A 17,080-nucleotide genomic window follows, 5' to 3' on the forward strand; every position below is an offset into this window, starting at 1 on the left:
TGGGGCAATGGGGGTTAAGTGACTTGCCAAAGGTCACACAGCTAGTAAATGTCAAGTGTCTGAGGCCGAATTTGAACTCAGGTCCTCCTGAATTCAGGGCTGGTGCTTTATCCACTGCGCCACCTAGCAGCCCCCGGTTTCATTATTGTTTATTCCTTTGGGGTATAGACTCATTTTCTTCTTAAAGTGCTTTTTGAACCAAGGGCAAAGTTCCAACATGTGTGTGAAAAAAATGCTTACACTTTTTTTTCAGGCAATGAGGGTTAAATGACTTGCCCAGGGTCACACAGCTAGTAAGTATCAAGTGTCTGAGGCCGGATTTGAACTCAGGCCCTCCTGAATCCAGGGCCTGTGTGTTATCTACTGCGTCACTAGCTGCCCCCTAAAGTGCTTAGTTTTTGCAGGTATCCTGTTCAATCAATGCAGGCTGTAGGATACCCAGAGTGAGCCCAGAACATTTTCCTCACATGGTCAATTATGCCTCCTCTTTTAATTTAGGGCCCCTTGACTGAGGCTTCTTTTATTTTGTTTTATTTTATTTTATTTTTTATTTTTTTGGTGAGGCAATTGGGGTTAAGTGACTTGCCCAGGGTCACAGAGTTAATAAGTGTTGTGTCTGAGGTCGGATTTGAACTCAGGTCCTCCTGACTCCAGGGCTGGTGCTCTATCCACTGTGCCACCTAGCTGCCCCCTGAGGCTTCTTTTAAGAGGTGCCCAAACCCCATTGTGAGCTTCAACAAGTGGGTGGGCTTAAAAATATTGAGCATTTCTAGGTTTGTAAAGCACTGGATTTATGTTGCCTCATTGTATTCTCACAACTCTGTGAGGGAGTTGCTATTGTTACCCCCATTTTGCAGCTGAGACTGAAGGAGTGAAATGTGAAGTGTCTTACCCAGGATCACACAGCTAGTAAGTATACAAGGCAGGATTCAAACTCAGATCTTCACAACTCCAAGTTCGGTACACTAACCATTGAACCACCTAGCTGACTTCAGGGAAGAAATGTGGCATAGTAGAAAGAGGACTGGCCTTGGAGTCAGGAAGACCTGGTTTGTGATGATTATTAGCTGTGTGACTGTGGGCAAGTCAGTAACTTCTGTGGGCCTCAGTTTCCTGATTTGTAAAATGAAGATGAAAATGCCTTTAGTATCTATCGGATAGAGTTGTTGTGAGGTTTGAGGCTGTGAGGTGCATGTGTAGTAGGGGTCAGGGGGGAGCCGCTGATTTTCTGGGCTGGGGTACATCCCATGGAGCTGGATGTGTTCTCTGACTCCTTGCTCAGATGACCTTCTTTTGGGTCCCCAGTGAAAAGGGTTATACAGAGCAGTGGTGCCAAGTAAAACTCCCATAGAAACAGGGGCCATGAAACCTTACACAAGCTCCGTCTGTCGCCTGTTGACTTAGTTTCATTTATCTATCTATCTATCTATCTATCTATCTATCTATCTATCTATCTATCTATCTATCTATCTATCTATCTATCTATCTATCAATTCATTCATTCATCCATTTATTTGTTTATTTATCTACTCATCTATTTATTTATTTATTCATTCATTCATTTATTTGTTCATTTGTTTATTCATTCATCCATTTATTTATGTATCTATGTATTTGTTTGTTCATTCATTCATTAACTTATTTATTTTTTAATCTATCTATTTGTTTATTTATTTTTGCGGGGCAATGAGGGTTAAGTGACTTACCCAGGGTCATATAGTTAGTAAGTGTCAAGTGTCTAAAGCCTAATTTGAACTCAGGTCCTCCTGAATCCAGGGCTGGTGTTTTATCCACTGTGCCACCTAGCTGCCCTGACTTAGTTTTAAAATGTGGCATTATCTATGTTTTAATGTATTTTCATTTAGTTTGTTAAATATTCATTTCCCAACTATATTTCAGTCTGGTTCAGGCTACACTTGGGAGGCTGGGGGCTGCATACAAAGACTGATTTTTAAAAAAATAACCTTTTCTCAATTTATGTCTTTTTCAAAGAACATTGTAGGTATCCATCTCTAACCACCTGCCCCAAGTGTCCAAATGAGACTATAACTGACCAGGTGGATTAAACTAGAATAATACTGTTCATGTAGTGTCATCAGTCACAAGAGATGCACAGTCATGTTCTGCCTGCAGCCCCGAACTCTTGTACATTGAAAAATGCCTTGTGCCTGGGGCCTTTGTTCCTCTGAGACTCGGTTTCCTTTGTAAGTTTCCAGATGGAGAGGGGAAAGGGACTTGAAAGCTGTCTCATCCAATACTCTCCTGCCCTCCCTTATTTTACAGATGAGCATACTGGAGCCCAGACAAGATGAAATCACTTCTCCACAGTCATAGTTATTAAATGTCAGAGTCATGATTTGAACTCAAGCCTTCCAACTCTAAAGCTGGAACTCTTTCCCCTTTGCCATCCCTGTGCTACCTACCTCACTGACTCATTGTGAGGAATGCACGTATTAAAGTGAATTATTATTCTTATTAGTAAGACTTTCTCTTACCCTAATGAATTTGAAGGGCAGCAGTGGATAGAGTGCCAGGCCTGGAGTCAGGAAGACCTGGGTTCAAATCTGGCCTCCGACACTTCCTAGCCATGTGACCCTGGGCAAGTCACTTAACCCTGTTTGCCTCAGTTTCCTCATGTGTAAAATGAGCTGGACAAGAAAATGGCCGACCACTCCAGCATCTTTGCCAGGAAAACCCCCAATGGGGCCACAAATGGTCAGACACGACCAAAAAACCTACTCAACAACAACGGTGTGAATAGAAGATGCTAAACTTCTCTGTGGGGGGAAGAGTGTTAGGATGATGGGTCTGCTCTCAGTGAGTACTTATGAACTGCTTTTTTTTTTTTTTTTAGTGAGGCAATTGGGGTTAAGTGACTTGCCCAGGGTCACACAGCTAGTAAGTGTTAAGTGTCTGAGACCGGATTTGAACTCAGGTACTCCTGACTCCAGGGCCAGTGTTTTATCCACTGCGCCACCTAGCTGCCCCATGAACTTCTTTTTAACTGTCTTTGTATGGTGCCAGGATCATTTCCCAAGGCTAGGAGAGCCATCCTGCATGAGCCCATGCTGCTGGAGGTGGTGGGATAGACAACTAGGAAGAGTCAGCCTTCATGTCATGCTGGGTCCCAGGAGGAGGTGGAGTTGGCACTGTGGTCCTCTTCCTGTTGGGAGGACATGCGTACCTGAGCTCCCCATGATAGCCAGCATCTGCCCGCTCCTCACTTTCAGATTCAGATTTTGGATCACAGGCACAGGAAAATCCTGACCTCGGTTCCACAGACAAGGCATTCTGAACTCAGTAAGTTGCTCATACCACGGCACTTGGGAGGCTCTGTTAACCTAAGAGGAAGGAAGGATAGAGGATACTCTTAAGCTATGCACAAGCACCATGTGGATGAGTGTTTCATAGACTCACTTTAGAGCTCTTTGAATGACCTCTGTCCAATTGCCCATAGCCACAACTAAGTATTGACACAAATTAGAGGTGCCAAAATTTGGAGAGACAAACAACAGATGGAAAAAGCTGAGCTCAGTGCCTAGTTAGCAAGAACACTGAGCTACAAAAAGATAATACTGGTCAGTTTGCTTCCTTCCCAGCTGCAACCTATGCAAGCTTCTCCCTAGCTCAGCCCTGCTGCAGTAGTATTTTTTCCAGCTGCCGTTTTGAGTATCCCACTATCTCTGTCTCCTCTTGACCATGCAGTATCTTGGGGTCTCTTCCATCACTGGCCATTGTGTCCTGAGGTCCACAATCTTGCTCTCAAAACTGAATTTGTCTTTAAAATTTTATTTGATGATACCTTTCATGCTGTCAGCTCCTTGGCTATATTTTGCCATATTTTCTTTCCTCCCTCCTCTTGATGTCCCATAAGCGGTTGAACCCTATGACAGATGGGGGTGCAGTGAATAGAGCGCCTGACTTGGAGTCAGGAAGACCTGAATTCAAATATCACCTCAGATACTTATTGGTTGTGTGACCCTAGGCAAGTCACTTAACCCTGTTTGCCTCGATTTCCTTGTCTATAAAATAAGCTAGAGAAGGAAATGGCAAGCCACTCCAGCATCTGCCAAGAAAACCCCAAATGGGGTCACAGAGAGTCGGACATGACTGAAATGACTGAACAACAACAACAAAACTTAAACCCTAGTGCTGCCCCTATAAAATGGCTCAAAGAACAACACATCTGCTACCTATAGAGAAATAGGCATCACCTGTAGGTCAGACACAGCTGAACCTAGAACATGAGGCAGGTACAAGCATGTTATTATTACACCCTACAAAACCACCATATTGGGTGAAATAATTGATCAGCCAACAAGCATTTATTAAGTACCTACTATGTGCTAATAGGCTAGGGTCACTGTGTTAGGGCCTGGAGACACAAGTTCAAGGAATGAAATAATCTCTGTAATGTGACAGGGAACTAACTATTCTATAGGAACAGAGGTCTGGGGAGGGAGTGGAAAGAAGCCAGTCAGGGTGAATGCTGTGTTGAGCCATGATAAAGGCTTGGGGATAAGCGAGAAAAAGAATTATGATCAGTTGATGTCCCAAGGAAGCAAGACGGGGACCTGAACTGGTCTGGTCACAGACAGACCAGCCATGGGTCTTGCTGTGCAGTGACGGGGTCTCATGATATTTTAGGGATGCAATCTTGAAAAAGCATTTGTTGTTTCTCTTGTCGAATGTTCAGCCAGGGAATTCTCAGACCATGAGACTTGGCCAGAAAGTATTATGTAAAATTATTTACTTGTTCTCTTACCTGGTAGTTGAGGTCCCTGATCTCTAGGGTGTTGGACTGTCCACTGTATGTGAAATATAGACTGTTGTCACTTTCAGAGAAGAATACACTGTTCTGGATCTATAGGAAATAAACTGTAGGTTAGCAGCCCTTCTGAGCTAGGGAAGAGGAAAATATTGGCTAAAACACATAGTAAGGTTGTATGGTTCCCCATTCAAGGGTCAAAGGGATTGACGTATACAAGCGGCTGCCAAAGGTTTTCTGCATATCCTTAACTCTGATATGGAGGAGGCTCATTTTCAAGTTAGCTGCCCACAGAGCCTAATGTTGGCGCTCTCCATGGTAGGATGGCTCTGGTAGGACAACCCTCTTTCTGACTGATATGCCTTCTGACAGGCTGATTCAGAACCATCAGGATGCTGTCCATGTAGCAGCAATAAATAGGGAGAGGATAGTGGAGATAAAGAGCCCTGGGATTGAAATCAGATGAACTGCATTCAAATTTCAGCTCTACTACCTATTATGTGAGGGACAGGTCCTGTCCTCTCTCTGAGCTCTGGTTATATCAATTTTTTTTTTTTTTTTTTTTTTTTTGCGGGGCAATAGGGATTAAGTGATTTGCCCAGGGTCACACAGCTAGTAAGTGTCAAGTGTCTGAGGCCAGATTTGAACTCAGGTCCTCCTCAATCCAGGGCTGGTGCTTTATCCACTGCTCCACCTAGCTGCCTCCTATCAATTTTTTAAATGAAGGGACTGGATTCTGGAAAACAACTTGGAACCATGCTCCTAAAGTCACTAAACTGTTCAAGCAAAATCACTACTAAACCCATTACCCAAAGAGATTGAAGAAAAAGGAAAAGGACCCACGTGTACAAAAATATTTCTAGCAGGTCTTTTTCATAGTAGCAAAGAACTAGAAATTAGAGGAGTGACCATCGATTAGGGAATAGCTGAACAAATTATGGCATATGAATGTAACAGAATATTATTAGGCAGCTAGCTAGCATCATGGATAGAACCACTATCAGGAAGACCTAGGTTCAGCTCCTAGCTGTATGACCCTGGGAAAATTATGTATCTTCTCTGGGACTTAGTTCTATCATCTGTAAAATGGGGGTAATAATACATTACAGGGTTCTGTGAGGGTCAAATAAGAGAGCTTATGGAGAGTACTTTGGAAATCATTGAATTGCTATATAAATTATTATTAGTAGTATTTATATGATTAAACGGATAATTTTAGAGAAACCTGGAAAGAATTCTGTGAACTGATACAGAATGAAGGGCACAGAACCAGGAGAGAAATTTATTAAAAAAACACAACATTGTAATGAAAACCTTGAGAACACTGAAAGAATTGAGAACTCTGATCAATGAAATTACCAACCACGATTACAGGAAGACTGATAATGAAACACCTTTACCCTTCTCCTAACAAAGAAAGACGATGGACTCAAGATGCAGAATAAAACACATTTTCATACATGATGAATGTGGAAATTTGTTTTACATGACTATTTGTTACAAGGGTTTTAGTTGTTTTTAATATTTTTAAAAATAAGATGGAGTGGGAGGGGAAAGTGGGGGGTAGGGATAGGATAGACCAAAAAAAGAGAAACAAGGGGCATTGAAGCATTTTGGGGTTGGGCTGGGCAAAGTGACTTGCCCAGACTGCTGGGAAAACTGGAAGATAGTATGGCAGAAATTAGGCATAGACCAACATCTTACACCTTATACTAAAATAAGGTCAAAATGGATACATGATTTAGACATAAGAGGTGATACCACAGGTAAATTAGGAGAGAAAGGAATAGTCTACCTTTCAGATCTTTGGAAAGGAAAACAGTTTATGAGCAAATAAGAGATAGAGAATATTATAAAATGCAAAATGGATGATTTTGATTACATTAAATTAAAAAGGTTTTGTACAAACAGAAGCAATGCATCCAAAATTATAAGGGAGGCAGAAAGCTGGGAAACAATTTTTATGGCCAGTACTTCTGATAAAGGCCTCATTTCTTTTTGTTTGTTTGTTTGTTTGTTTGTTTGTTTGTTTGTTTTTGCAGGGCAATTGGGGTTAAGTGACTTGCCCAGGGTCACACAGCTAGTTAAGTGTCAAGTGTCTGAGGCTGGATTTGAACTCAGGTCCTCCTGAATCCAAGGCCAGTGCTCCATCCACTGCGCCACCTAGCTGCCCCAAGGCCTCATTTCTAAAAATATATAGGGAACTAAATCAAATTTATAAGAATCCAAGTCATTCCCCAATTGAGAAATGGTCAAAGGATATGAACAGGCAGTTTTCTGATGAAGAAATCAAAGCTATCTATTCCCATATGAAAAAATGCTCTAAATCTCTAATGATTAGAGAGATGCAAATTAAAACAACTCTGAGGTACCACCTGACACCTATCAGATTGGCTAAAATGACAAAAAAGGAAAATAATAAATTTTGGAGAAGCTGTGGAAAAATTGGAACACTAATGCATTGTTGGTGGAACTGTGAAGTGATCCAACCATTCTGGAGAGCAATTTGGAATTATGCCCAAAGGGCTATAAAGCTGTGCATACCTTTTGACCCAGCAATACCACTTTTGGGTCTTTTTCCCAAAGAGATCATGGAAAGTGGAAAAGGACCCACATGTACAAAAATATTTATAGCTGCTCTTTATGTGGTGGCAAGGAATTGGAAGTTGAGGGGATGCACATCAATTGGGGAATGGCTGGACAAGTTGTGGTGTATGAATGTAATGGAATACTATTGTGCTGTAAGAAACAATGAGCAGGAGGAGTTCAGAGAAACCTGGAGGGTCTTGTGTGGGCTGATGATGAGTGAGATGAGCAGAACCAGAAGAACATTGTACACAGTATCATCAACATTGAGTGTTGATCTACTGTGATGGACTATATTCTTCTTACCAGTGCAATGGTACAGAAGGGTTCCAGGAAACTCATGATGGAGGAAGATCTCCAAATCCAGGAAAAAAAAAAAGAAAAAGAACTGTGGAATATAGATGCTGAATGAACCATACTATTTCTTTTCTTTTTGGTGCTGTTGTTTTTCTGTTTTGAGGTTTTTCCTCATTGCTCTGATTTTTCTCTTATAACATGACTAATGCAGAAATATGTTTAATGTTGTTATATATATATATATATATATATATATATATATATATATATATATATATAAAACACCTATATCAGATTACCTGCTGTCTAGGGGATGGGGGAAGGAGGGGAGGGAGGGAGAAAAATCTGAAATTGGAAAGCTTGTATAAACAAAAGTTGAGAACTATCTTTACATGTAACAGGAAAAAAAATAAAGAAAATACTTTATTAAAAAAATAAAGAAAACTGGGGGAAAAAAGTGACTTGCCCAGAGTCACACAGCTAGTGTCAAGTGTCTGAAGCCGGATTTGAACTCAGGTCCTCCTAAATCCAGGGCTGGTGCTTCATCCACTGCACCGCCTAGCTGTCCTCAGCATTTTTTAAATGTATAGAAGAGAAGAGAAGGAAGGCTGGAAGGGATCCCAGACAAGCAGGACAGTTTTGAAAGTTACACATTAAATTTATTATATATCTTTTTTTTTTTAAAGCAAATTACACATAAAAGAAAGTCACAGTTTTTTGTATCCAATACTTTATTCTACTGTGAATATGGAAAAGCTTATCTTATGTTTGAATAAAAATTCAATACAAATTAAAACAAATAACATAAAATAAAATAAATCTCTAAATCCTATGGCTCTGGGAAGTGTCATCTGTCTTCTTGTATTAAAGGGATAATCTCCAGTTGGGAGAAGCACCCAAGCTGCTTCTTTTCCCAGGGCTTAGCAGGGAGCTGGCAATACTTACCTGGAAATGATTCTTTCTTTTCCCTGACTCAGGATTAAGGATGAGCAGAGGTGAAAAAGACAGTATGTAAAAAGGAATAAATTTAAACAGTTTTGCTTCAATACATAGTGTTTGTAAAGATATAGTATCATTATATCCTGTTCTGTAAAGGGCAGAGCCTCACCTTTCAAAAGAAGCAGGCATTGTCACTTTTTAAAGAAAACTGTGTCAAGTGGATGATTCCTAATGATGTATGGCTGGTACATTTTAGATAAAACAGTTATTGCAAATATTGATCCAATCATTGGAATCACTGGAGAAGACCAAACCCTACCTCCAGTCTAAGAAAAAACATCTCTTTAGGTTCAATTTCTCTATCACATGAGCCAACATGGCATAATCATTAAGAGAGCCAGCCTCAGAACCACTCAGTCGGTCAACTACCATTTATTAAATGCCTACTTGTGCCAGGCCCTGTGCTACGTATCAGAACCAGGAAAGTTCTGTGTTCAAGTCAGGGGAATAATAGAGCCAGCTCCAATTTATTCTTTCTGTTAAATCCCTCAGGAATCAGATTGCAGGGATTTTAGAAGAGAGTGAGAGGAGAGTGTGTGAAACAAGTTTGGGTGGACTTTTCAAGGAGTTTATGTGAGAAGAGCATAGAGATTTATTTTATTTTATGTTATTTATTTTAATTTGTATTGAATTTTTATTCTAAACATAAGATAAGCATTTCCACATTCACAGTAGAATAAAGTTTTGGGCACAAAAAACCATGGGCCTGGGGTTACATAAGCACCTACTAAGTGCTTATATGCACTATGCATACTCTGTTAAACACTGGGGATATGAAGAAAAGCAAGAAAGAATCTCTCCTTTCAAGAAGCTCACATGAGAAGACAATATGCTAACCACTATGTATAAACAAGATACACACATATGCACACATAGGATAAGCTGGTGAAAATCTTATAGGAAAGGCATTAAGATTTAGGGCATCGGGGGCAGCTAGGTGGCGCAGTGGATAGAGCACCAGCCCTAGAGTCAGGAGTACCTGAGTTCAAATCCGGCCTCAGACACTTAACACTTACTAGCTGTGTGACCCTGGGCAAGTCACTTAACCCCAATTGCCTCACAAAAAACCAAAACAAACAAACAAACAAAACCATTTGACACAGGTCCTGTGCAGAGGGGTTTAGAGAATCAGTTAGGGTGGAGTACAAGGGCTGCCTTGCTACAGGGAGGCCCTGATGAGATTAGGAGACACATTTGTAGTGAACCCAATGACAGTGGTTCCTATACTTCCTCCAGCCCCCCGTCCGGTAGCAAGTGAAGAAGCAAAGGAGATCACACAAGGGGGAAAGGGATCGGACAGTTGAACTTGTTTTTTAGAGGGATCAAGATTGGCAAAGGAGGAGAGTGAAGCTGGTGTGGCGATAATGGCCTATGACAGTACTGAGGAGTGGCAGGCATCACAGCGAGAAGAACGAGCAGGATTGGAGCTTAGAAGGCATAGAAAAAGATGGAATAATAAACGATTAAGATCAGAAAAAGGAATTTTGAAGTCTCATCATATTCCTCTCTTCTTAATACCAAGCTGAGATGGGTATTAATCTACTGAGAGAATTGTGGTTGTCTTTGGAAGGGAGGCAAGACATTTGGGTACATGGATCACTTTAGAAGGGAGGCCAGGCCAGCCTGGATGGGGGCTGGAGAACAGGAATGGGTGAGATTGGGGACAGCATGAGGTTCCTGGAATGGGTATAAGGAGGAGAGGAATATAGACAGGTAAGTGGGAAGATTCCAAAGATGTATTCCCTGGCTGCTATGGGGAAATAGATGCCGGTTCCTAAACAAACATCTTAGGAAAGATCTTTTAGTACGCAACCTTTGTATAAGTTGGGAATTGCCTCCCATTTGCAGTACTTGCCTTGGGTTCATTCCTGAGGTTTTGACAAATTATCTGTATTCCTAAAATACTAAAATATCTATTCTACTGACATCTTAATCAGCATGGCTGTCAGAATATCTCTTGAATTAACTGACGTGTGACACGAGAGACAAGAGAAAGTAAATTTATTTGCAGGTAGCAAGTTCCGTACTTATTATGCTGTGATTCTTAACTTCTAATCAAATCTCCAAGCTTGGGTAAGGAATGATACTCAAAAAAATACAAAAGTAGCTGGTTTTCACACTGCTAGTTAGGTAAGTAACAAGCATTTGTTAGGGACTTATTATGAGCCAGACGGACTGCTCAGTGGCACAGTGGATAGAGCACCAGTCCTGGAGTCAGGAAGACCTGGGTTCAAATCAGGTCTTAAGCACCTACTAGCTGTGTGACCCTGGGTAAGTCACTTAACTCTGTTTGCCTCAGTTTCCTCATCTGTAAAATGAGCTGGAGAAGGAAATGGAGAACCTCTCCAGTATCTTTGACCCCAAATGGGGTCACAGAGAGTCAGATATGACTGAAATGACTGAACAACAACAACAACAATGTGTCAGGAACCGTTTGAAGCACTGGAAACTCAAATAGAAGCCAAAGCAAAGATGGTCCCTGCCCTCAAAGGGCTTACATTCGAATGGGGAAAAGAGCTGAAAAGAAAAGGAGAAGAGGTACCCAAGTGCACGATGGGAAGTCCTTAGAGTCACAAGCACAGCCAGGAGGAAATGAAGTTCAGGCAGTAGAGCCTATCGTCCCCGTGGCAGCTCCACAAGTAACTCACTATTGGGGGAAGGGGACCAGATTGACCAAAGGGATATTCCAGGAGAAGAAGGCCCCAGGCACTGAGTGACATCCCAGGTTGAGCATTTGCTAGAGCATCAGTCTCCAAACTTTTAAAATTGTACACCCCGACCAGTGAAATAGACCGAGCGTGGGGATGGCTAACCCAATCAGCAGAACGGGGGTGATAACTGCACCACCTTCGCAAGGCTATCGCTAGAATCAGACGAGATCATAGATTGCAAATCACTATTCAATGTTGGCCATTATTATGATTTCCCCACTATTGTGACAATGGAAGACAGCACTACGAGAAATCGTCAATGGGAGGAAGCCGGAGAGGCAGTTGATTTTTATGAACTAATGCAAAGTAAACAACAAACGCAATAACTACAGCAGCGTGAATGGAAAGAACGTCAACAACAGTATAATTATAACGGCCAGCTTCTCCCTGAAGAAGAATTAAGCGTCCATCTCCCTCCTTTCTCTGCAGAGGTGGGGAACTAAGGATATGGATCACTGCATCTACTGTCAGATTTGACTGATGTGTCAGTTAGTTTTTCTAAATTGTTCTTTTTTCTCCTTTATTATAAAAGAGGACTCTCTGGGTGGGAGAAGAGAAAGGAATATATTGGGAAATAAAGGTGATGTAGAAATGAAAGTTGGTTGGTGGATTTAAAAAAATGTTTCCTTTCCCTTGAATGGACTGAAGCTGTTATTTTTTTAAATAATATTTTGTAGGTGGCATACTACCAACACTTGTCATTATAGAAAAGGTCAGCAAATTGGAGACGTTTATCTTTGGAAGAGAAAAATGCATAACATCTTTCAGTTCCACATCTTTTAAGCACTTTTCCAGGAGATAACCAGTGAACATGTGTGTGGAAAAAATGTTGGCAAGTGTCATATTTCAGGGCAAGGATAAAGGTTTTTGAAGGGTTTGTGTTTGTTTGTTTTGGCTTCCCTTGACAAGCAAATACTTCGTGGTGAAATATTTGCATTTTTTCCAAGTAGAGTTCAGAATGAAATAAATGTTTTTGTCTTTATCTCAGTCTCTTCTCATATTTTAAAAATACATTTTATTGATATATTTGGTTTTTTAAAAATCATCTACATTTGCCAGAATATCCTCTTCTCTATCCCCCTCCCAGAGAATCATTCCTTGTAATAACAACAATAAAAAAAGATAAGGGGGGAAAAAAAGCAATTCAGCAAAATTAACAAACACATGGAAAAGCATGACATTTTCTGTGTTCCACCCTAACAGTCCTTCACCTCTGCAAAAAGGGAGACAGGAGAACAGGTGAATTCCCTTTTCTTTTCTTTGGAACCAACCTTGTTCATGAGAATTTCACAGCATTCAGGATCAATGCTCTTATTGTTGTTATAATTTCCATTTTCCATTAGGTTGGGTTTTTTGTTTTTTGCTTTTGTTTTTTGATCCAAATCTGTGATTTCATTGTCATAGGAAGCTGTATCTCCCAGCACATATAGGTACCTATTCTGAAACTTGGAGTCTTTTTTTATTTCTCTCTCTCCTTTCTTGTTTCTGTTTTGTTTGTTTGTTTGTGTTGTTTTTTTTTTTTTTGGTGGGGCAATGAGGGTTAAGTGACTTGCCCAGAGTCACACAGCTAGTAAGTGTCAAGTGTATCAGGTCAGATTTGAACTCAGGTCCTCCTGAATCCAGGGCCGGTGCTTTATCCACTGCACCACCTAGCTGCTCCCTACTTGGAGTCTTTTTTTAAAAAATAACAAACATTTTAATTTACAGTTTTGAGTTTCAGACTTTATCCTTCCCTCCCTCCCTTTCCTCCTGGCTCCCTGAGGCACCAAGCAATCAGATATAGGTTATACATGTGCAATTATATAAAACATTACCATATTAGTCATTTCATATAAGAAAACTTGAATAAAAGAAGAAAATGAAAGAAAGTGAAAAATGGCATACGTCAGTCTGTGTTCAATCAATATCAGTTCTTTCTTTGGAGGTGGATACTATCCTTCATCATTAATCCTTTGGGATTGTCTTGGATCAGTATATTGCTGAGAATAGTTAAATCATTCACAGTTCTTTATCAAACAATATTGCTGTCTTTGTGCACAACATTCTCCTGGTTCTGATCATTTCACTATACATCAGTTCATATAAGTCTTTACAGGCCTTTCTGAAATCATCCTGCTTGTCATTTCTTACTGCAAGCACAATAATATTCTATCACCATCATATACCACAGATAGTTTAGCCATTCCCCAATTGATGGGCACTTAAAGGTTAAGAGGACTTGACCAGGGTCACAATTCACTATGTATTAGAATATATACATAGAATGCACATAGTCCATGTCTCTATAACTCCAAGGTCAGCTTACTATCCTATGTTCCATGCTACCCTCTCACATATATTTTGGTGGTATTTTATTTTATTTTCCAATTACATGTAAAAATTGTTTTCAACATTCATTTTGGTAAGATTTTGAGTTCCAGTCCTTCTTCCTTAAGACAGCAAGCAATCGTTTACACACACACACACACACACACATACACTCATGTTATACATATTACTATATTAGTCATGTTGTAAAAGAAGAATCAGAACAAAAAGGGAAAACCACAAGAAAAGAAAAGAAAACAAAGCAACAACAAATAAGTGAAAATAGTATGCTTTGATCTGCATTCAGACTCCAGAATTTTTTTTTCTGGATGTAGTGAGCATTTTCCATCATGTCTTTTCAAATTGCCTTGGATCATTGTATTACTGAGAAGAGCTAAGTCTTTGACAGTTGATCATCACACAACATTGCTGTTACTTTTTACAATGTTCTTCTGGTTCTGCTCACTTCACTCAGCATCAATTCATGCCTTTCCAAATTTTTCTGAAATCTGCCTGCTCATCATTTCTTATAGCACAATAATATTCCATTACATTCATATACTACAACTTGTTCAGCCATTCCCCAATTGATGGGCATCTCCTCAACTTCCAATTCTTTGCCACCAAAAAAAAGAGCTGCTGTAAATATTTTTGTACATGTGGGTCCTTTTCCCTTTTTATGATCTCTTTGGGATACAGGCCTAGTAGTAGTATTGCTAGGTCAAAGGGATCGAGGGTATGCACAGTTGTATAGCCTTTGGGCATATTTCCAAAGCAATCTCCAGAATGGTTGTATCAGTTCACAATTCCAGCAACAATGTATTAGTGTTCCAATTTTCCCACATCTTTGCCAACATTTATCATTTTTCTTTTTTGTCATATTAGCTAATCTGATAGCTGTGAGGTGGTACCTCAGAGTAGTTTTAATTTGCATTTCTCTAATCAATAGTGATTTAGAGCACTTTTTCATATGCCTATAGATAGCTTTAATTTCTTCATCTGAAAACTGACTATACATATCCTTTGACCATTTCTCAACCAGGGAATGACTTGGATTCTTATAAATTTGATTCAGTTCTCTATATATTTTAGAAATGAGGCCTTTATCAGAAACACTGGCTGTAAAAATTGTTTCCCAGCATTTTGCTTTCCTTCTAATCTTGGTTGCATTGGTTTTGTTTGTGTAAAACCTTTTTAATTTAATGTAATAAAAATAATCCATTTTGGACTTCATAATGTTCTCTATCTCATCTTTGGTCATAAATTCTTTCCCCTCTCCATAGATATGACAGGTGAACTAATTCTTCCTCTCCTAATTTGCCTATGGCATTACCCTTTATGTCTAAATAATGAACTCATTTTGACCTTATTTTGGTATATGGCATAAGTTATTGGGTCTATGCCTAGTTTCTGTCAAATAGTGAGTTCTTATCCCAGAGGTTAGAGTCGTTGGGTTTATCAAACAATAGATTCCTATAGTCATTTACAGTGTCTTGTGTACCTAATCCACCTTTCTATTTCTTAGCCAATACCAAATAGTTTTGATGGTTGTTGCTTCATAATATAGTTTTAGATCTGGTATGCTTAGGCCACCTTCTTTTGCATTATTTTTCATTAACTCCCTTGATATTCTTGATCTTTTGTTCTTCCAGATGAATTTTGTTATTATTTTTCCTAGTTCTATGAATTTTTTTTGGTAATTTGATTGGTATGGAATTGAATAAGTAAGTTAATTTTGGTAGAATTGTCATTTTGGGGGCATCTAGGTGGCACAGTGGATAGAGCACTGGCCCTGGAGTCAGGAGCACCTGAGTTCAAATCCAGCCTCAGACACTTAACACTAGCTGTGTGACCCTGGGCAAGTCACTTAACCCCAATTGCCTCACTAAAATAAAAAAATTTTTTTAAGAATTGTCATTTTTATTATATTAGCTTGGCCTACCCATGAACAACTGATATCATCATATCATCTGCAAAAAGTAATAGTTTTGTTTTCTCCTTGCCTATTCTAATTCCTTCAAATTCTTTTTCTTCTTTTATTGCTAAAGCTAACCTTTCTAGTACAATATTGAATAATAGTGGTGATAATGGGCATTCATTCTTGTTTCACCCCAATCTTATTGGGAGCACTTCTAATTTATCTCCATTATATATAATGTTTGCTGATGGTTTCAGGTAGATACTACTTATTATTTTAAGGAAAGCTCCATTTATTCCTATACTCTCTAGTGTTTTTAATAGGAGTTGGTCCTGTATTTTGTCAAAAGCTTTCTCTGCATCTATTGAGATAATCATATGATTTCGGTCAGTTTTGTTATTGAGGTGGTCAATTACATTGATAGTTTTCCTAATACTGAACCAGCCCTGCATTCCTGGTAGAAATCCTATCTGGTCATATCCTGGTGATAAATTGCTGTAATCTCTTTGCTAAAATTTTATTTAGAATTATTGCATTGATATTCATTAGGGGAATTAGTATCTACCTATAAATTCATATCTTATTCCTCCTATGGGTTGCTTCAACCATCAATTTTGTTTTATGAATTTGGAGACTGAGCAAAATATATAAATATTGAAACAAAGCAGACGAATCTTTGAAACACTCAAATGAATGCATAATTTCATGGGTTTGGAAGGTCCTTCCACCAATTAATCAATCCACTACCAAGCATTTATTTAGCACTACTATGCACAGTCACAGGGATAAAAAGGTCAAAGTAAAATCATCCTTGCCTTTAAAGAGCTTCCATCTGTTTGGGGAGAGAATAAATATTTACAGAATCCAGATTCAAAATAAACGCAAGCACTCTGGGTTGGGGAAGCTCTAGGAGCTGGGGCATCAGGAAAGACTTCATGTAGAAAGCAGTGATTGGGCTGAGTCAGAAAGGAGAGAAGAAATTCTTGAAAGAGCTGTGAGGAGGAAGTGAGTCCTGGGTTGGGGAAAGGGGACAATCAGTGCAAAGGCAATGAGAAGGAGTGAGTGTTATGTAGGGGAAAACAAGAAGCCTCCTTTAACTGATCCACAAAGTGTGAGAAGAGAAGAGAAGAAATGGGCAAGAAGGCTGGAAAGATAGGTTGGGGCTAGGCTGTAAAGGGCTTTATGTGCCAAACAGAAGGGTTTATATTTGATCCTCTATGTCATGGGGAGCCACTGGAGTTTATTGGAGAGGGCAGTGACGTGCTCACATCTGTATTTTAGGAAAATGATTTTGGCAGCCCTGTGGAAGAGGAATCAGAGAGTGTAGATGAGGTAGGGAGACCAATTAGGAGGCTGTTTGTGGATAGAGCACCAGGCCTGGAGTCAGGAAGACTCATCTTCCTGAGTTAAAATCCAGCCTCAGACACTTACTAGCTGTATGACCTTGGGCAAGTCACTTCACCCTGTTTGCCTCAGTTTGCTCAACTGTAAAAT

General features: G+C 39.7%; 1 protein-coding gene across 3 annotated transcripts in view; it reads right to left on the reverse strand.

Annotated features, from left to right (window-relative positions):
• Window positions 1-17,080, reverse strand: part of ABCG8 (ATP binding cassette subfamily G member 8) — a 46,945-nt gene that overhangs the window by 25,073 nt on the left and 4,792 nt on the right. For 2 of the 3 annotated variants that reach the window (XM_043987258.1, XM_043987255.1), the window contains exons 2-3: window positions 4,766-4,864; window positions 3,185-3,341 (exon numbers count right to left, since the gene is read on the reverse strand). In XM_043987258.1, coding sequence (XP_043843193.1) covers window positions 3,185-3,341; window positions 4,766-4,864 — 256 coding nt within the window. The remainder of the gene's footprint in view (window positions 1-3,184; window positions 3,342-4,765; window positions 4,865-17,080) is intronic. The other variant, XM_043987256.1, reaches the window with a different exon arrangement.

The sequence above is a fragment of the Dromiciops gliroides genome, chromosome 2 (genome assembly GCF_019393635.1).
Source record: "Dromiciops gliroides isolate mDroGli1 chromosome 2, mDroGli1.pri, whole genome shotgun sequence".
NCBI classification, from domain to species: domain Eukaryota; kingdom Metazoa; phylum Chordata; class Mammalia; order Microbiotheria; family Microbiotheriidae; genus Dromiciops; species Dromiciops gliroides.